The sequence below is a fragment of the Pongo pygmaeus genome, chromosome 15, assembly GCF_028885625.2.
Source record: "Pongo pygmaeus isolate AG05252 chromosome 15, NHGRI_mPonPyg2-v2.0_pri, whole genome shotgun sequence".
NCBI lineage: Eukaryota > Metazoa > Chordata > Mammalia > Primates > Hominidae > Pongo > Pongo pygmaeus.
Window position 1 is genome coordinate 54,263,543 of NC_072388.2, and position 21,533 is coordinate 54,285,075.

The 21,533-nt window shown below is 36.2% G+C and overlaps 1 protein-coding gene across 33 annotated transcripts in view; it reads left to right on the top strand.

Moving 5' to 3' along the window:
* KTN1 (kinectin 1) overlaps positions 1-21,533 on the top strand; it is a 103,260-nt gene that overhangs the window by 12,092 nt on the left and 69,635 nt on the right. For 18 of the 33 annotated variants that reach the window (XR_008493738.2, XM_063651612.1, XM_054449116.2 and 15 more), the window contains exon 2: positions 19,671-20,223. Coding sequence is in view for 32 of the 33 variants with exons in the window: in XM_063651612.1 (XP_063507682.1) it covers positions 19,701-20,223 (523 nt within the window). In the remaining variant the exon portion in view is untranslated. Of the gene's footprint in view, positions 1-5,819; positions 6,154-9,360; positions 9,485-18,946; positions 19,053-19,670; positions 20,224-21,533 lie in introns of those variants that run through there. The other 15 variants (XM_054449140.2, XM_063651613.1, XM_054449119.2 and 12 more) reach the window with 4 other exon arrangements.

Below are 21,533 nucleotides of genomic sequence, written 5' to 3' on the forward strand. Positions count from 1 at the left end.
TTATTTATAGATGCTTTGAAATAATACTTTGACAGTATGGAGTTGTTTCGAGGATTGCATCTACAACTTTTAGAGTCATAAGAAAATAATTGCAGTTGACCCTTGAACAACATGAGTTTGAACTGCATGGGTCCACTTATACGTGGAGCAGGATGGTGAAACCTGAGTAGGTGGGCTATGGGACTTGACTGTGGGCAGATTTTGGTGTACCTGTGTGTGTCCTTAAACCAATTTTTGGCGCATACTGAGGGGTGACTGTATGTAGGAATGTTTTGAAAAACAAACTTCGGATAGTTATTCAATAAACTTTGAAGTCCCTCCTCCAATCCCTATTTGACATCCTAAGTGTTTTGTAAATATTTCAGAGTGATGCCAGTGTTTGCATGTGGTTTTCTTAAATTGTTTTGCATATATATTGTGAAGTAGATCTTTGTGCTTGGTATTTTAAATATGTATGGACAAACTTCTATGTATACAGCCTGTACTTAGAGTATACTTACAGTATGAGGAATCAAATCTTTAATTTTGAAAAATTCTCACCTCTTTAAATATTGCTTCTTTTATTTTCACTTTTCTCTTTTGCTAGACCTGTCTTGGAGTCTGAGTTTATCCCGTGTCTTTAATTGTTCTGTCTTTTTTTTCTCTTTTCTGTGCTTCATACTAGGTGAATTCATTACTATCTAGCAATTTACCATTTTATTTTTCTATTTTGTCTAGAGTGTGTTGTATCTGTTGAGTCTATATGCCAGTATCTATAATTTTCATATTTTAAATTTGGAATTGCTTTTTCATAATCACCTGTTTCAATTCTCTTTTTGTTTGGCAACCCTTTTGCTACTTAGAAAACCTCTATCTCCTTCTTTAACATGTTCAAATTTAAAAATCTTTGTCAGACCATTTCATAAAACATCTGGTGTGAATTCATGTTTTTATATGATTGTTTTTTATCATTAAATTTCTTCCTATGTTTTGGATTAAAAACTGGTTTTAATGTTGGACAGACTCATTATTTTGACAACTCTTGCATTCAAATCAAAACTCTGAAATTTAATCTTGTTTTTGAATTTACAAATTGATCAGAAATAGACAACCCCCTCCCCCAAAAAAAAACCTCGTTAAACATTGTGAGGGTACTATCAACAAAATTCACACTGGGAAACACGTTTGGACTAGCTGCTTAGTTTTTTTTCCCTTCCCAACTAAAAGTTCTAAGAATCGTAAGAAACTGAAAAATAAAGAGATAGGTATAGTAGGTGAAAGGAGACAAGAAATACACCAGTCAAGGAATAACAAAACACTTACAAAGCAATTGGGGAATGTGAACGAACGCTAGCTTTGCATTAAGGAATTACTAATTTTTAATTTGCTATGACATCGGATGTTTTGTTGTCTTTTTTTTTCTCCAGGCTTGGAGCTTCTGTAAAGTTATAGCTCTGGATTTGCAGTGTCATCGTTTTTCTCCCCTCTCCTCCCCTCTCCTTTTTTACTTTTTTATTTTTTTAAAACCTCTGTTTTTACAAGCTGTGCAAATCTTGACCCCTTGGTGTCAGGTGGTGAACCTGATTCTGTTTTGTTGCTGTTACCTTTCGGAACTGAACTATCCAGCCATCTTCCTGGTTCCTTCTTCCCTCTACTCCACTTAAGATATGGGTTACTGTTTTGAATTTTTATTGCATTTCTCACCCAGTACGATGTTTATTTTAGTTTTGAGTTTAGCCATATCTTTTAAATAATTTCCTTTTATATTCGTGCAAAAGGTTGGTGCAAAAGTGATACTTCACACTATTACTAAGTATTTGGAGGGGATCTTTATTGGAAGTCGTTATCTTCATTTCTACCTATGTTAGTCTTACTTGCTTTTTGAATCTCAGCTTATGTATCCTGAGTAGTATTCATAGTGTATCCCGAGTGCTCTAGTTCAGTGATCTGTTCCCTTCCTTTGCACAAATCTTTTAATCTTGTTGAATATTATTCAGCTCTACAGAACACATCTGATATTAGCATCACACTAATTTATGATTATATAATAATTAGAATCTTTAAGCGTTGAAATGCGATTCTTGCTTTTGCTGCTTGGTCTCACTCATCCTGTGTTTCTTCATTCTGTTTTGGAGTTGCTATTCCCACTCAAGCAGAGTAGAGTTTTTTTGTTTTTTTTTTTTTTCATTTTTGAGTTTGGATTGGTATCCATTGTTGTCGGAAATATTTTTGCTTGTTGTCTCCAACTTGAAAATCAAATATTCAGTGTTTTGAATTCATTCTTGAAAACCCTGCTGCTAATTTAAAAGCTATTAAATGAAAGCATATTTCCATTAATTTTAGTAGGGAATTATGATGCGGTATTTCATCCCAAACAGTTTTCACACGTAGGTAAATATTAATCTAACAATGAAGACAAATTTGTGTAGGTATAAACAAGTTGAAAGTAAATACACTTTATATATAAAATATAATGTAGTATAATAAAGGCTAATTGTATTTGCCAAAGGAGAAAGAAGATTTGATAGTGGATGGTAGTGTAGTTGGTAGGGTGTCACTTTTTGGAAAATCTGTTTCTTCTGTACTGTGTTTTTACACCAATTCAAGCTTTCTGGAGTTCAGAGTTATCTTGCATTCTGTCTGCACTTAAGTTGTCTGCACAGAAAAGCACCACTAGGGCAATAACAGATAAACACAAGTTGTTCACAACACGGGAAACAGAACACATGCAGAAAAGACGGAGTTGTAGAAGCTGGAAGCTCATTGACTTTCTTGCTCTGCATATGTACACAAAGCATATCTAGGTTCATCCAGTGTACTATATGTACAGTATAGATCTGTTCCATATGATGTACGCTGACGGGAAATAATTATGTTGAATAAAACATTGAGTGTGTCTTTGCCTGAAATCATAAATGTTGAAATTTCACTCTATAGAATATTTATTTTGTGTGTGCTTAGGTAAACAGTCACTAATACCAAAAAAGGTCACTGCTTGAAAAGTGGTAATTTTCAAGAGCCATTTTGATGAAAACCAGTTAAATGAACAGCTCATTATGTGGGGTAAGTCTGTAGTAGACTTAGTAACGTGGTGTTCCAGCTTATCTGAACTAGTTGTCAGGATTTCTGCTATTCTAACCAGGTAACTGAAAGAGTAACACAGGATAATACAAATCTTCCTTTCTGAAACCTTTAGTTGGTTGCCCTGGTATTCAACACATTTGTAAACTGGCAAGATTATCTTTAAGTAATTGATTAAAATGTTAGTAAGGTCAGGCTAAGAACTGAGTTTTTTGGTACATTGTTAAGATACTTTCTAAACCATTAATTGGCAACTTTGGGATATTATTGTTTAACCTTTTAAATATTCTCCAATTTATGCCACTATTCAGCCATGTTCAGGATTTATCAATCTTGTCTCCAAGGATAGCTTGTTTACTTTATTGAATGTTCTGACAAAATCAGACATTCCATAATGTGTATTGGGTTTTCCTGATTTAGTAACCCTTTTATTTAAAAAGGTATTGGAGTGATTTTTTTTTAATAGTGACTGGTTTGGCAGCTGGGCGCGGTGGCTCACGCCTGTAATCCCAATACTTTGGGAGGCCGAGGTGGGCGGATCATGAGGTCAGGAGATCAAGACCATTCTGGCTAACACGGTGAAACCCCGTCTCTACTAAAAATACGAGAAAATTAGCTGGGTGTGGTGGCAGGCGCCTGTAGTCCCAGCTACTCGGGAGGCTGAAGCAGGAGAATGGTGTGAACCTGGGAGGCGGAGCTTTCAGTGAGCTGAGATTGCGCCACTGCACTCCAGCATGGGCGACAGAGTGAGACTCAATCTCAAAAAAAAAATAAATAAATAAAAAAAAAAGTAAAATTAAAAAAATAAATAAATGGTTTATAGTGGATGGCTTTTGATGTGCCTATATTTTTTAGTAACATTGTCTGGATTTACCTAAAATAAATTCATCAATTTTAATTTGACTACTTTCTATTTTTAGTACATGATATTTAATAGCTTTTACTTTTTTCCCCCTAACTCTTAGGCATCTTCTAATAGTGAGGAAAGCAGAAGCCTTTCATGGAATTTGAAATGTAGGATCATGGCAGCTGTGTCTGTTGAAGGCAACATCTATCTTTGCATGGCTGTTGAGGTGGTTGTGTCTAAGGATGACCATAGGATAGGAGCCTTTACTTGTGGCTATATTTTAGGTTCTGATAACTGATCACCTTTCAGCCTCTTACCTCGTATTTCTGTTGTCTGGAAGGCAGTCTTTGCAATCACAAATTTTGAAGGTTCATGGTGTGCTGTGTTTTAATTATGTTAATTACATAATTTACATACTTAAACCAACTTTCAGTTGGTGAAATCACAAGGACTACGTTTTCTTGGCGTTAGCTCCCTAAGGTTCTTAGTAAGATCGGTTCTCTCACTAATTTCTTGTTTAGGTTTCCTGTTATTGCGAGTGATGTCAAAAGAATAGAACCTTTCTTTTTTTTGACAAAGTTTTTTTTTGCCACTGTAGACTTAAACTTTGTTAATATATCAAAGCTACACTTATTTCCAATTCAAGGTAATTATATTTGTATTTTTTGATTTTTTTTCTGTCATAGACTCTTTTTGCAGCTTCAAGAATAGAACATTATGGTGAAGTCCATATCATGAGAAAACATCCTTGATTTTGTGTTTCAGAGTACCAGTGAACACCAATAGGATTAGTATATACTGTATATACGAAGGATAATTTTGAAAAAAAATCCAAAGGGAAGAACTCACAAGGACCACCTATATAAAGTTATTTATGTTCAGAGAAGTAAATATTTGACAACATTGTGCGTTGGACTCTGTGTTGGGCTCCCAGATGGATGGGAGAACATATATTTGAAAAGGGGAGTTACTCATTTGGCTTACACTTTTTGAGTAGTATAAGCTAAACTTTGTATAATAAGTGAGTAAAAATCTTCAGGGAATGTTTTCTTAAGCCATAGTTCTTAAGGTGCAATTTCAGAGAATGATAAACACATAAGACTGTGAATGTATTAAAGCAAATGCCTCTTAATTTCAGTGAATCAGAATGAGAACATTTCTTAATTTTATCGGATTCTACATTTTTACTTGTTTTTAGATTGTGTGTAAGATTTTGCCGTTTATTCACAATTTTGCTGTTTGTGTAGATGTCGAATCTCTTTGCTTTTTCTTAAATAGCAATGATAGGAATTTCCCTGTGGAATATGAACATTAAAATTGAAATGCAGAAGGGCTGGCATGGTGGCTCATACCTGTGATCCCAGCACTTTGGGAGGCCGAGGCAGGCGGATCACTTGAGGTCAGGAGTTTGAGAACAGCCTGGCCAACATGGTGAAACCCCATCTCTACGAAAAATACAAAAATTAGCCAGGCATGGTGGCGGGCACCTGTAATCCCAGCTACTTGGGAGGCTGAGGCCAGAGAATCACTTGAGCCCCGGAGGGGGAGGATGCAGTGAGCCGAGATCGCGCCGCTGCATTCCAGTCTATGCGACATTCAGACCCTATCTCAAAAAAAAAGTAGAAATGTAGGTTGTAGAAGTGTAGAAATTAAAATGTAGACTACAGAATAGATTGTAAGGTTTAGAAAAAAAAATTCAGGCTTTCACCATTTAATTGGTGTACTTGACTGTCTGTGAAGATTTGTCCTAATTTCATATGGCTTTGTACACGGAAGCTTGGAATAATTGAGGGGCCAGAGAGGGAAAACTCTTTGCTAGCACTCTTCTTTGTACATTCCCGAAAAGTTTATTAGAGAAAAACAAAGGTCAGCTGTAATACCTAGTGAAAGAATAAGAATATTGCTTTTTCAGCAGGGTGCGGTGGCTCACACCTGTAATCCCAGCACTTTGGGAGGCCGAAGCGGGCGGATCACGAGGTCAGGAGATTGAGACCATCCTGGCTAACATGGTGAAACCCCGTCTCTACTAAAAATACAAAAAACTAGCCGGGCGTCGTGGCGGGCGCCTGTGGTCCCAGCTACTCCGGAGGCAGAGGCAGGAGAATGGCGGGAGCCCAGGAAGCGGAGCTTGCAGTGAGCCAAGAACGCACCACTGCACTCCAGCCTCAGCGACAGAGTGAGACTCCATCTCAAAAAAAAAAAAAGAATATTGGTTTCTCAATCAGTCATACTCTGGTTGGAAAGAGGTACTGTTCATTAAAAAAAAAAAATTACGTTCTGGGTTAGTAAATTTCATATAAAGTCTGAAATAATTTTTACTAATTATTTACTAATGTTGATCAGTTTTGTTTGTTGCATAGCTGAGAGACTTACTCTGAAAACTAATATTCCAGTGTTCAGCAGGTTCTAGAATTCTGTGGTAATTAATGGTCATTGTTTCTATGGAGATTTTATTACATTATCCTTTGGCTTCTATTGCTAAGTACTATGTAAGTCTAAATTTTTCGGTACTCTTTTCTGTGTTGCTTTCAAGACTTGCTTGAGTTACACAAGACTTGCTTGAGTTACAACAAATACGTTTAAATATCTTTTATTCTGTTCAAATTTTGTTGCCTTTGCTGAATTGGAAGATCCATAGCTTTCAACAGTTTTTGAAAATTCTCAGCCACTGTTTCTTTGTTCTTTCCTCTCCTTGAATTCCCATTTGATTTATTGGACATTCTCATGTATCCTTTATGTCTGTTAATTTTTCTTTCATATTTTCCCTTATGTATAATTTTTTGTGGTACATTATCAGTTTTTTAATTAAGTCTGTCTTGTTTGATAATTCAACTTTATATAGTTATCAGGTCATTTAGCTTTTAATTGCTGGGTTGGGTGTTTGTATGTCTGTGTACATATGTATGTACACACATAATTTATAAAGTTCAAGTTCTAATTTTTGTTTTTTTTACGAGTGTTTTCTGTGTTTCTGATTTCTTTTATAACTCTAATGGCTGAAATTTTTGTTTTAATAGTCTTTCACATTCTGTTATCAGTTTTTTGGGATCTACTCCCCGTTTGTATGTGCTACTCTTGTTCATTTTGACTGGAAGTTCACCTCTGGCAGGAGTATATCTGCAAATACTATCCTGTACAGACTAGATTGGATAGAGGTAGTTTTTTTCCAGAGAGATTTTTCCTTCCCAAGAGTTTTTCCTGAGTCCCAGGGCTTTTGTGGCCATTGAGCCATTTTTTTTTTCCTTTTTTTTGAGACAGTCTCGTTCTATCGCCCAGGGCGGAGTGCAGTGGCGCAGTCTTGGCTCACTGCCAACCTCTGCCGCACAGAAGCCCAGATTGAAAGCGATTCTCCTGCCTCAGCCTCCGGAGTAGCTGGGATTAACAGGCTCCCGCCACCACGCTCGGCTTATTTTTTGTAGTTTTAGTAGACACGGGGTTTCGCCATGTTGGCCAGGCGGTTCTTGGAACTCCTGACCTCAGGTGATCCGTGAGCCATTTTTATGTCAATATTTGTGGTAGGAAGGGGGCAGTAGGGGGTGTTCTGGATTGGCAGAAACTGTAGATCAGAATTTATGGCTGTAAAATCTTAATGGAGACTCTGGCCTTTGGAAAAACAAACAAGCTTTCTCTTGTGTCTTTTTCTCATTTGTGTCAACGCTACTTATTAAATCTATTTTTTTAACTTAGTGATTTGAAATGGCACTGTGATAATATGCCAAACTTTTTGTGTGTATTTGGGCTATTTTGCCTTTAATTGGGTGTTCTTGGACAAGAATTAAAAATTCTTGTTTTCATAAGCAAAACTTTTTCAGTAGTCATTTTTGGTAGTATTTGATATTCTAATTTACATTTCACGTTTAGTTTGTGAGATGTTTTAGTACTTCCATTGTTGAGTGACCTAAGGTGATACACCTAAGAGTTATTTTATTAATATTTTATTAATCCATTATGTTCAACTTTAATACCCTAGCTAAACTTTTCCAAAGGATGATAAATTTTTGTGAATGACAAATTTTGATGTAAGTTTTTCTATTTGCTGCTAAATTTAATTTCATTAAGTTTAAGCATCAGTTATGAAGACTACCCTGTGGTAGTGGGATTGGACAGATTTGTTATGGTTAGGGTAGAGCTAGGACCACTGGGAGAAGTTATAGGATGATGTGATTTTGGATCAAAACTAAAAAGAACTTGTCTTTCTAAAGAAATAAAAGGGGTTTATGGGAGGTATTCATCCCTGCTTTTCAAACATAGGCTGGCTGCCTGTTCAGCTGGGTCTAATCTCTGAGTGGCTAGTTGGATTAGATGGCCCTTTCTTACTCCGAAATCTTATGAAAGGAAAAGTAGGTCAAGATGGTAGATTTTAAGGGGAGGAAAGCTTCTGTACGTGGTGTAGCTGTTTTACGGTTACATTATTGGTATGAATTTCATGTTGTGTTAATTTTTGAACAGTTTTGATGACTTATGTTCTTTTGTCTTCGAAAACTGATTTTATGTGTTGATTTGAAAGACTATTTTAAAAAGTTATTAATTTTTTGGTATTCAAGCTTTCAGTTTGTCTAATTATAAATTAGATTTTTTTTTACCGAATAAACTTTTGACCAGATTATTTCCCATGGAAGTGTTTTTAAATGAGCAGTGCCTTTTCCTGAGAAAATGGGCTGGTTTGGGCATAATGAGTAAGCAGAAGTCTAAAAGATACTCTCAGCAGCTATCATCTCTGCAATTCCTTTTCAGTTTCGTGGGAAAGCTGTTCAAATGGATCGATCTATTCTCATATTAAAGGGAAAAAAGTTTCATTAAAAAATAGAAGTCTCATTTGTTGTGACATGATACCTAATGGAGAAATTAAATTTCATTACTCATTTCTGGCATTAGTTGTATTCATTTCAGATTGGGTTAGCAGTACTTTAGAATGGATATTGCTGAAGTAAGGGGTGTGTTAATAAGATGTGAGTCATAGAAATAACTGTCTTGCAGTTTAAAAGGAGAAATTGTACCATAGCTTTGAAATTTTACTGTGGTCTATAAAGTTAATCTTAGAAAAGATACTGTAAATGGGATTCCCATGTTGGAGAATTCGATGTTTGGATTTCCTGGGTTGTTTTGTCTTTTGCTTGCTTTGAATGTTTTTCCTCTTATTTTAAAAGATAATTGTATAATTGTGTTGTTCACTCCGGGGCCATTATACTTTTGTTGTAGTGACTGACTAGGACAATAGGAATTTAGATGAGTTTTTGCATTTTGATGGCTGTTTCAGGAAATGGTTAATGCTTTGTCTATTTTTCTCATTGAATTTTTTGTTTTTTTAAATTGATTTGTAGAATCATTTATTTTTAAAAATTCTTACTGCAAATGGAATATACTTAAAAATATTTAAACCTATAGAACTATGTAAAATGAGCCTATGTATTTTCTTGTGTTTTCAAATACTTTATATTTTTTCTTTTTTTCAGATAGATTTTCGCTCTGTCACCCAGGCTGGAGTGCAGTGGCGTGACCTTGGCTTGCTGCAACCCTTTGCCTCCTGGGTTCAAGTGATTCTCATTGCCTCAGCCTCCTGAGTAGCTGGGATTACAGGTGCGTGCCACTGCACCCAGCTCAGTTTTGTATTTTTGGTAGAGACAGGGTTTTATCGTGTTGGCCAGGCTGGTCTTAAACTCCTGCCTCAAGTGATCCACCCGCTGTGGCCTCTGAAGGTGCTGGGAGTACAGGTGTGAGCCACCACGCCTGGCCCTCAAGTGCTTTATATTTTTTCTTGTATTTGAAACTTTATTTGGATGTTTTTAGTCGATTTGAATGATACAGCCTTCTACTGATTAGAAATAACTTACAGTAAACTAAATTTTTGTATGTATTTGGATTTGTTTTAGATTTTGAGTTCAATTTTATTTTCTTTATCACACTGCAGTATGTTGCTGCCTTGCTGTATTAGTTGAAACCATTTACTGTCTCATAGAATTATATGCATGTCTATGTAAATAGAGAATAAGTGCTCTGGAATTTTAGGAGGAGAACTAGCTGTAGACATGGTACTTGAGCTAGAAGAGTAGAACCATATAGAGGCTCAAGTTAGGATTTTTGCTGTAGTTAGGTTTGTAGAACTATATACTTCCTTTCTCAGCGAGATTATAAATTCATTTAAAGTCAGCAAATTTATTTGTGAACACTGTCAAATACCCTGCATTCAAAAACTTAAGTGGAAAATTAAAGTGAGTGCAACTTACAAAGAATGAGAACTACAACAATAATTATAATGTGTTTTATAAGACCTTCAACGCTGTCTTTTTTTTTTTTTTTTGAGACAGGGTCTCCCTCTGTCGCCCATGTTGGAGTGCAGAGGTGAAATCATGGCTTACTATAGCCTTGAGCTCCTGTGCTCAAGCGATCTTTCTGCCTTATTCTTCCAAGCGTCTGGGACTACAGGTGCATGCCACCACGTCTAGCTAATTTTTTATTGTTTGTAGAGACAGGGTTCTGCTGTGTTGTCTAGGATGGTCTTGAACTCTGGGCTCAAGCAATCCTTTCTCCTTGGCCTCCCAGAGTGCTAGGATTACAGGCATGAGCCACCGTGCCTGGCCACCATCTTTTTTCCCCTTATTCTCTGCTTATGATTTTGCTTCTCATTTCATAAAGAGAATAGTAGCATTAGGAACAGAATTTTCACAAATGTCTATACCATCTACCTCCTTTCCTGTCCTGGGTCTGTGCTTTTATATTCTCCCTTCTTTATGTTTCTGCAGATGAACTGGCTGTGCTACCATCTAAGGCCAGTCGCTCTATCTACTTGTCCAAATTCTGTCTGTTCTTGCTATTTGAAAACATTGCCTCTCACTCCTGCATCATTATTCTTTCCCTTTTTACTGGATCATTTTTTTGTCAGCATATTATCATGCTGTAATTTCTCCCATCTTTAAAAACCAAACTGTTAACCTCATATTCTCCTCCAAGTTCCATCTTATTTCTCTGCATTCTTTCACAGGAAAGCTGCTTCAAAGAGTTGTCCACACTTGCTAGAGTTCTTCTAACTTTTAAATTCATTTCAACTAGGTTTTGATCACCACTACTCTACTGCTTTGGTCAAAGTCACCAGTAACGTCTGTGTTGCTAAATTCAGAAGTCAATTACTAGTTTTCATTGTATTTTACTTACCAACTCCATTTGACAAAATTGATCCATCTCTCCTCCTTAATAGACTTTATTCATCTAGCTTCCAGGACAGCAAACTCATAGTTTTCTTTCTAGCTCTCCTCAGTCTCCCTTGAGAGTTCTTCATTTTCCTGTTGTTGAATTTCAGTGCTTCAGTCTTGAGACCTGGTCTCTATTTATACCCATTTGTTTGGGATTTTATCCAAGTTTATGGCTTTAAATATAGTCCGTTTGTGAATACTTCCAAATTTATATCTCCAGCCTTCACTTGTCACGTGACAGCTCTTATTTAGCTGTCTACTGGACATCTCCACTTACCTAAAACCTAACTCCTTATCTCCAGCCTTAATCATGTCCCTGCCGCTTTTCCCCTATCTCAGTAAAGGGCAGCTCCTTTTGTTTTTGGCCTAGTCTAAAAGCTTTGGAATTGCTTTTGGCTTTGTTTATTCTCTCATACCCCACATCCAGTCCATCAACAAATCATCTTGGCTCTACCTTTATAAAGTATCAAAAATTTGACCACCTCACCTGCTACCATCATCTCTAAATTATTTCAGTTGTCACCTAACAGTTCTCCCTGATTTTACTTTCTCCCTACACCCTTCCCTAGTCAGATCCCTCCAGTAGTTTTCCCATATTACTGAGAGTGTTAGCCACAATCCTTTTCCTATAAGAAACTACATGAATTGTTAACCACATCCCCTCTCCCTTTCAAATTCTCTTTGACCTCATCAGTTTATCCTTTTGTTCATTCTATCCGAACCGTGTTGTCCTTACTGCTCTTGCTCATATATAGCAGGTATGTTACTGTCTCATGATCTTTGTGCTTGCTCTTCCCTCATTCACTGTATTTTGCTCTTCACTTAGATATGGATAGCAACATGGCTCTATCTTTCACTTACTCAGGTCTTTATTGAGATCTCATTTTTTAAAAAATGGAATAATCTCTGACCATTCTACTCTAAATTTTAACCATTAGGAGTTTGAGACCAGCCTGGGCAACATGGCAAAACCCTGTCTCTATATTAAATAATTAAAAAAAAATTAAATAAAATTTAACCACTGTTCACATCTTCCTGTGCTCCCTATTTCTCTTCCCTCCTTATCACTATTCTTGCTACTTATTACCCTTTCATATACTGCATACTAATTGTTGGTCTGTCTTACCACTTAGTAGAATGTTAGCTCTGTGAGTGCAGGGTTTGTGGCCCTTTTACTGCTGTCTACTCAGAGTGTCCTAGAGCAGTCCTGACATATGGTCAGTGCTAAATAACAAATGGATAATAAAGACTATTGTGGAAGAGAGTTGAAATTACATATTCGTAGGTTTGATTTAAGCTGGGTTTTGAAGGATAGGCGGAGATTTCATACAAAGGACATGGCAAAGATTTTTAGATTTGATTGCAGGGATAAGGTGAAGTGCTTTAAATGGAACTTTAGAAAGTGGTTCCTTTGGTTGCCTGATTTAGAATCCATAGTAGCCTCCTACTGCTGATTTTTCCCACTTGGTTGACTGCTGATCTTTTCTAGCTGGTCATCCCATATTTTCTTCAAAATCTGATCTAGAACCCCCAGATAGGAACCTATTCCTATATTCTTAATCTTGTCAAGGGGTTTCCTCATTTATGGAACCTTCCAGGCATGACATGTTGGAATTGTCTTATTAGCGTCCTCACTCACTTTCAAATAGTTGGGTTTTCTTGTTAGTTGTTCCACCCAAGTATTTCTGTGTTGAAATTGATTTATTGTCATCAGATCTACTTAAACTACTGAAAGTCATTTTAATTGGTCTCTTTGCAACTATTTTTAACCTATCCATTTGGTTTTATTTATTTATTTAGTTATTTGAGACCGAGTATTGCCCTGTCTCCCAGGCTGGAGTGCAGTTGGAGATCTAATTCTTTAGCTCGTTTCTGCTGCCTCTTGTTCATGATGGCTTATCACATGTTCTGTTATTTTGTGTTGTGGGCTTATATCTGGATAATAATTTTTAAAAACCTTAAGGAGCCTGGCTTGGGGAAGGATTCCACCAAAGAGGTTATGCATTTGCTTCTGCCATGGGTACTCTGGGCACCACCAACTGGGGGCCACTTTAATTTTTTGGCTGGCATATCCAAGATGATGCAAGTAGTTTGGACCCTAAAGCCATGTGAGAAGAAACTCATGGATAAAAATTTTTAAGTAAGACTCTGAGTGAAGGCCGAATTGGGGCTAAAAGCCAAGACTCTTGCCTTCCATTTTACTGCCTCATTATATTGCTATTCACTAATCTTAAAATAATTTACTTTTGCTCAGGATATATCTGCAACATAACACGCATACTGTATTTGAAGGTTATCAACTACATGATGGCTAATGTTTACTTTTAGCAGGAGGAGTTCATTGTAGCTAAACCTTTTGCGGAATGGAAATCTAATTAAATGATACTTGGCTACCAATAGTAAACTTTTTATCACTGTAGAGTACTTACCATAAATCATTTTTCTTAAAAAAAGATTAACTTGTCTGTTTTAAAAAAAAAAAAAGATAGTATTGTGGGTTTAAAGAAAGGTAAACATGGTATGAAGAGTGGCACGTTTGGAATGCCAGGTATTTAGATTCAGTGTGATCAGATTACAGATAGTTTTTTTTGTTGTTTTTTGTTTTTTTTAACCTATGATAGTTTTTTTTGTTGTTTTTTGTTTTTTTTAACCTATGAACATTATTTTTACAAATAACCTATAATAATAGCTTTCAGCTTAGGCCTCACAGCTACTTCTGTAATATTTTAACTGTATTCAAATAATGAAATAAAGCTCTTATAGGCTACTCTGGGAGCCTGCATATCTTAAAGGTGTATTCATTTAGTTGTCCAGACATTGATTTATACTGGAACTTTTATGAAATTATGCATTCCTGTGTTGAAAATTACCTTTCCCTCAACTTAATGTTTTTGTTTTTTTCAAATGTGTCTGCTTGCTTTGTATGTTTTTTGGTGGAAAAAGACTTTCACTGTGTTCAGATTTCAGTCTTGAATTTTGATTTGTTAAGTTTTTGCTAATGGTTTTTTTGAGTCACCCCAGCTGATAAAATTGTGTCAATTGAAGGACAGAAATATTGATAAAATGAATTTTTTGTGTCATTTGTTTTCAATGTTTTTAATGTGAAGAAAAGGATAGCAGAAGCAAAAGCAACTGAAACACTATAGTAAGAAAATATAATTCAAAATTGTTGTATTACTTGAAATTTAATAGTATACTTATCAAACTGCCCCAGTTTTTTCTCATAATATTAACAATTCTTATGTTTATGTATTTAAGCTTTTAAAAGTTTAATACTGTGCATTCAGGTTGGTTACTTAAATTATTGTTTCAGTGTGAAATTTTAAAAGTTGAACAATTAACCAAACAGTAAAATGTTTGTAATAATCTCCCTTCAAAAGATGTAATGATTCTCATTTTTTAGGTATCATCTATGAGTGTATATAATACTCAACACAAAACTTTTAGTCTTTCTGCTGTGTAATGTATTTTGCTGCATTACAATCTTAATTATTTTAAATGGTTGTGTGATGTGTCTTCACATGTCCCACACCGGAACAGTTTCATCGTTTTATTATATAAACAGTGTGGTCTGTCTTGTATATACATAAATATATTATCCTTTTTGTTTAAGCAGTTCTATTGAAATTCTAATAATTGCCGCCAGATTTTTATATCACTTAAAATTTTAGGTTTCACCTCTTTGTTATATTAATATAAATGGGTCATTGTGCCTTCTGAGAAGTTTGTAAAATTTAACTCAGTGATTTGTCTCAGTTTTTGTATGAACAAATGTAAGTTATAGGAGGGTGAGTAAATAGAATTTTAAAACTATTTGATTAGTATTTGTAATGTGCACTCTGACGAAACAAGACTTACGTAATTATTTATGCATGTTAACTTATTATAATTTTTTTTTTAGTTCTTTTAAGATAGGGCAGGAATGAAAACTCTCATTGTAGAGCAGGATTTTAAACCTGGGGCCTGTGCATATTCTTCAGGGAATCCAGAAACCTTCCGGAGATTATATGTAAAACTTAGTGAGTGTGGATACTTTTTTTCTTTGAGAAAGAGGGTCAGTATCTTTATCAGTTTCTTGAAAGATTTATGTCCAAGTGAAAGATAAAAGACAATGGTGTGGAATGTGGTTTTAAAATAGTTTGGACTTGCTTTCCTATTGTTCCATGGATATTTCTCTCCTGGTTCTCTTGACAGAGAAATCCTATTTGCCACCACTGGCTGTTTATTGCATTCAGATTGGAATCTATTATGACTTATCAGTGATGAAGTTAAAGAGGTAACTAATATTAGAAAGGGTAAGCCAGGCTAGTTGGTACATGCTTGTAGTGTAGTTCCAGCCACTTGGGAGGCTGAAGTGGGAAGACCTCTAGAATTTGATGCTGCAATGCGCTATCATAGGTATTGTGAATAGCCAATGTGGTCCAGCCTGAGCAGTGTATATATAGAGACCCCATTTCTTAAAAGTGTAAAAATATTATACATTTTTTGTGATAACTCAGGTTGTGAATTAGCAGAAATCACCGGTGTTAATTATTTCTTCCATGTGTGAAAGAACAACATGAGCGTCTACATGTCTCCATGTTTTTCAGCTCAACAAACATGTATTGAATTGTATACTGTGGACTTAGAAAATTTTAATGACCTGGTTCTTATTACCCAGAGCTAAATTAACTTTGTCTCAACCTCTTTCCTTTTATTTTTCAGTTTTGCCTCCCTGCTTTTAAAACTTTTCGTTTGTTCTTCCCTGAATTTTCCTCAGTTTCGTTCTCAGTTCCTTTTTGTCTCCTCTTTTTTCCTCCTTATGTAATTCTGATGCTCATGGGTAAAATGTGAATCTGAGGTATATTAATTGGTATTGTAGTATTTATTCAATAAACACTAATGTTTTGCCTTTTTAAAATAATATTTTATGAATTTATCTTAAACAAAGTTTAAAACTAGAGTATTAAGGCAAATGAGACCGTCCCCATGATTCTGGCACAACTCCTTAGTTACTGAAGTTGCATACATAAAATGTTTTGATCATATAAATACATATGATTTTGATTTTTTAGCAGCATTGAATTGAATTTAACAAAGTTTTAGTGTTCATGGTTTTAATACCTATACTTTGAGTTGATATTTGCTGATTGAAATCATTCTGATTTTGAATGTTTTATTTCTTAGTTTTTATGTAATGTTGCTGTGAACTTTTTTTTTTTTTTTTTTTGAGACAGAGTCTCGCCCTGTTGCCCAGGCTGGAGTGCAGTGGCGTGATCTCGGCTTACTGTCACTGCAACCTCTGCCGTCTGAGTTCAAGCGATTCTTTTGCATCAGCCTCCTGAGTAGCTGGGATTACAGGCGCGTACCACCGCGCCCAGCTGATTTTTGAATTTTTAGTAGAGACGGGGTTTCACCATGTTGATCAGGCTGGTCTCGAATTCCTGACCTCAAGTGATCCGCCCGCCTCAGCCTCCCAAAGTGCTGGGATTACAGGCATGAGCCACCGTGCCCAGCCTGTGAACATCTTTCTATATGTTTTCTTCTTGCAAATAAATTCCTAGGGATAAAGAATTGGGATTATTGGGTTAAAGGAATGCAAACATCTTCTTCTTTTTTATTCTTCTAAAAAAAAAAAAAAGGATACATGTGGAGAACATGCAGGTTTATTACATAGGTATATGTGTGTCATGGTGGTTTGCTGCACCTACTGACCGACCCATCCTGTAAGTTCCCTCCTCTCAACCCCCACCCGCAACAGGCCGTGGTGTGTGTTGTTGCCCTCTCTGTGTCCATATGTTCTCAGTGTTCCACTCCCACTTATGAGTGAGAACATGCGGTGTTTGGTGTTCTGTTCCTGTGTTAGTTTGCTGAAGGTGATGGCTTCCAACTTCATCCATGTCCCTGCAGAGGACATGATCTCATTCCTTTTTATGGCTGCGGCAAACATTTTCTTGATTCTTAATCTCTTGGTGTCTAGTTAGGTTCCTCTAAGTGCATAGTGAGACTCAGGTGAGCTCAAGTGAAGGTGAATTGAATTGTGTGAAGAGGGACTCCCATGAAAATCCAGAGACAGAAAGCTTGATTCCTTCAGGCCTATATATGGGACCTGGAAAAGGAAACTAGAAAATCATTAAAACATTTGAAGAATCAGTGTTTCAGAATTCTTGTGGTCTCGTACCCTCTCTTCTCCTTGAACATTTGCTACTTTTTTTTTCTATACAGGTGAATTTGCTGTGCTTGATCATAATTTCTGCTTTCCTAAAACCTAGGTTTGTACAGGGCTACAGCTTATTCATTAGGCCTTTTTGACTTTTGCCCCTTTTTTCAGCTTCTGTTATTGCTGCTAAGTGCCTTAGCGCCTCTTCTTCACCAAAGCAAAAACTTGAAGCATTCCAACTCATTGTTTTGTGCTTTTTCTCCCTTGGCTGCCCAGCTTATGTTGAATAGGCTGTGTATTCTATGGATGCTATGTTTAAAAAAAAATTCTGGGCTCTTTTAAAGCATTCCTGGTTGACAAATCACACTTATGCAGGCACAGTAAAATGTGTCTAATTTTAAAACCTGGATAGTTCAGGTTAATTTGAATTATCAGGGAAACAATTCTGTATGGAGTTTCTTTTAGTATTTTGTTAGCACATGATTCCTTTTCCCCCTTAACTTGTTAAAACCTTGTCCTAGTAAATCTAGGTTTAACTAATACTATTAAAAATTGCTTATGGAAGTATGAAATGTTACTTCAGTCATATAGATTAATAGCATGCCTGTTGAACAAACGACAGTCATTCCTTGGTATATGCAGGAGATTGGCTTCAGGACCCCTGTGTATACCTAAATCTAAGCATGCTGGAAGTCCTGGAGTAGTCCCTGTGGAACCTGAGTATACAGAGTTGACCCTCCATATACTTGGGTTTCACGTCCAGCGAATACTGTATTTTCAGTAACAATTGGTTAAAAAAAAAAAATCCATGTGTAAGTGGACCTGTGCAGTTCAAACCCGTGTTGTTATAGTTCTGGCAAAGTCTTATATTCAATAAACTCAACATTTATCCAATTTAAAATCAGATATTTTCTTAGGTGTAAAATAATTCTTAGAATAAGTCCCCTGTTTAGGTAGAATTTGGTTTCTTTATCTAATCATTACATATCAAGACTCTCCAAATTGATAATGTAAAAACTTAAAAAAGTCTCAGATTTATTTTTACATTAAAAGTGCAGCAATTAACTTTAATTTGCTTTATCCTAAACATGTCCTGATGTTTAATTATATCTGTATTATATACCTTGTCTTTTTCTACAACACATTTAGGATGACATAAGAATACAAGTCACTTTTATGTGGCTTACGCATGTTTGTAAGGAGCATCAATATCTAGAATCTCAACATCAGAATCATTTTTACTTTGAGATTTAATTTTAGCAGAAACTACCCTTCATGTAAGTGATATCTACATTCAAGGCAGATGTTGGTAGTTAAGTTACATCCCCCCCCCCCCCATACTTACTGAGTCAATCTAAAAGTAGGGCTGATGTTCTTTTGATGAGGCAAAGCCTTTTATTTAGCAATTTCGGTAGGGTGTTGATGGCAGCCTCGCTTTTGCTGTATAACTTGTTTTGTGCAGTATGGGGTGCCTTTAAAAAACTGAGATAAGTTCCTAACTTGTAATTTATTTCACCATTTTATTTTTTTTGAGACAGAGACTTGCTCTGTTGCCCAGGCTTGGAGTGCAGTGGCAGAGTCACAGCTCACTGAAGCCTCGACTTCAAAGGCTCAGGTGATCCTCTCACCTCAGCCTGCAAGTAGCTGGGACTACAGGCTCACTTAACTACACCCAGCTAATTTTCTTGTCTTTTTTTTTTTTTTGTAAAGACAGGGTTTCACCATGTCGCCCAGGGTAGACTGGAACTCCTAGGCTCAAGTGATCCGTCCGCCTCAGCCTCCTAAAGTGGTGGGATTCAGGCATGAGCCACTGCGCTTGGTCTGTAATTTATTTTAATGCTAAATGCCACATCCTAACATTTCAATTTTAATTTTATTAGATTTTTATATCCTTGATAGATCCCACTGCATCGTGAGGCTGATAGTCACTGGTGTAAAGATGCAAGCAGTTTGTGACTAGTCTTAATCTGTAAATTAACCACCTCTTTTTGCGTGTGTGTGCATTTCAGAATATGACACTTTTAATGAATGTCCATTGAGTTGGTAATAGTACTTCCTTATTTTCACGTGTAGTAGTTATCAACACTGTACAATAAACAAAAAAAGTTAACTACTAATAAAGTACCAAAGTGGATATTTTGGGAAAAGAAAGTAATGAATATTTAAATTTTTTCTCTTCAATTAAGATATTTTCACATGATTTAGAAATGGAAGGATGTGTTCTACTCCTTCTAGTTACCACTTGGCTTATTTTTCATAGTATATATGAATTATAGTTGGCAAATAAATCAGAATGTGATTTAAAGAACTAACCTGTTTGGATTTGTAGGTCAGGTTAGATTTGAAATGCCACTTGAAAGAGCAGCAGTTTTGAATTTAATTTTTATGAGACTGACAGGTTCTTTTTTTTTTTGTCCCCACCTTCTTCCCTATTTAGGTTTTATAGGATCACATTGACAAAAGTACCATGGAGTTTTATGAGTCAGCATATTTTATTGTTCTTATTCCTTCAATAGTTATTACAGTAATTTTCCTCTTCTTCTGGCTTTTCATGAAAGAAACGTTATATGATGAAGTTCTGGCAAAACAAAAAAGAGAACAAAAGCTTATTCCTACCAAAACAGATAAAAAGAAAGCAGAAAAGAAAAAGAATAAAAAGAAAGAAATCCAGAATGGAAACCTCCATGAATCCGACTCTGAGAGTGTACCTCGAGACTTTAAATTATCAGATGCTTTGGCAGTAGAAGATGATCAAGTTGTACCTGTTCCATTGAATGTGGTTGAAACTTCAAGTAGTGTTAGGGAAAGAAAAAAGAAGGAAAAGAAACAAAAGCCTGTACTTGAAGAGCAGGTCATCAAAGAAAGTGACGCATCAAAGACTCCTGTCAAAAAAGTAGAACCTGTCCCAGTTACTAAACAGCCCACCCCTCCCTCTGAAGCAGCTGCCTCAAAGAAGAAACCAGGGCAGAAGAAGTCTAAAAATGGAAGCGGTATTGTAATCTGTTTAATCTATTTAATTTTATTGTATGATTTGGAGCTTGGAATTGAGATATTCTGTTAGGTACATACACAGAATGTTTAATACTGAATTTGAAGCCAAGATTATTCTTTTCATTATGTGTTTGCTTCATTAACATTAATTGCTGGTAGAAATTAGTATTGATCATAAAATAGCACTTTAAACTTCAGGGCCCGATGCAGTGGCTCATGCCTGTAATCCTAGCACATTGGGAGGCTGAAGTGGGAGGACCTCTTGAGCCCAGGTGTTTGAGACCAGCCTGGGCAACAAAGTGAGACCTCATCTCTACGAGAAATTAAAAGAAAAAAAAAAACCCATACATCTTATAAATATCCAACTTTGTCGCTTTTATTAAAACCACTTAGGACCTGTAAATATTAGCAGTTACGAACTTTCTAAATGATGTGATAAGAATTAAAGGTGAAAAGCTAAAATCAGATATCATTTCTCACCCTTGATTGCTTCATTTTGCTAACATTTATCATATATCTGTTTTATGCTAGGCATTATGCTAGGTAATAGGGCTACAGAGATGAATAGTGCGTTTTCGAGGTAGTCGTGTGCTAGCTATAGACACAAATAGGTCATTATGAAAGATTTCGTGTAATGGTCTAGATATGTCTAAACCAGTGTAGGAATTCTAAGGTAGACCACTTAAAGCATGTAATGCCAGAAATTTTTAAAGTTTGGGTAAGTACTAGTTAGGTTTTTTGGGTGGATGGGGAGGGGAGGGAGATTCCAGGGAAAGGGGGTTGATAGGTACCATGGAAAAGCCTTGAGAATTGGCGTGGTGATGTGTGAAACTGTAAACAGTTTGTTTTATTTGAAAGGACTTGAATGTACCATTAAGTCATTTGTGTGTCTTAACTTGTAGGAGGTTATATTGGATTTTTTTTTTTTTTTTGAGACGGAGTCTCACACTCTCACCCAGGCTGGAGTGCAGTGGTGTGATCTTGGCTCAGTGTGTCCTCTGCTGCCCAAGTTCAAGTGATTCTCCTGCCTCAGCCTCCCGAGTAGCTGGAATTATAGGCGTGTGCTACCACACCCAGTTAATTTTTGTATTTTTAGTAGAGATGGGGTTTCACAATATTGGCCAGAGTGGTCTCGAACTCCTGACCTCAAATGATCCACCTGCCTTGGCCTAACAAAGTGTTGAAATTACAGGCGTGAGCCACCACGCTTGACCCGGTTGTATTGAATTTTAAATATTTGCATGTCAGCTAGGATCAAGGCATAGTAAGAACTACATGTTTTAGTTGGGGAAAAGGACACGTAAGCCAG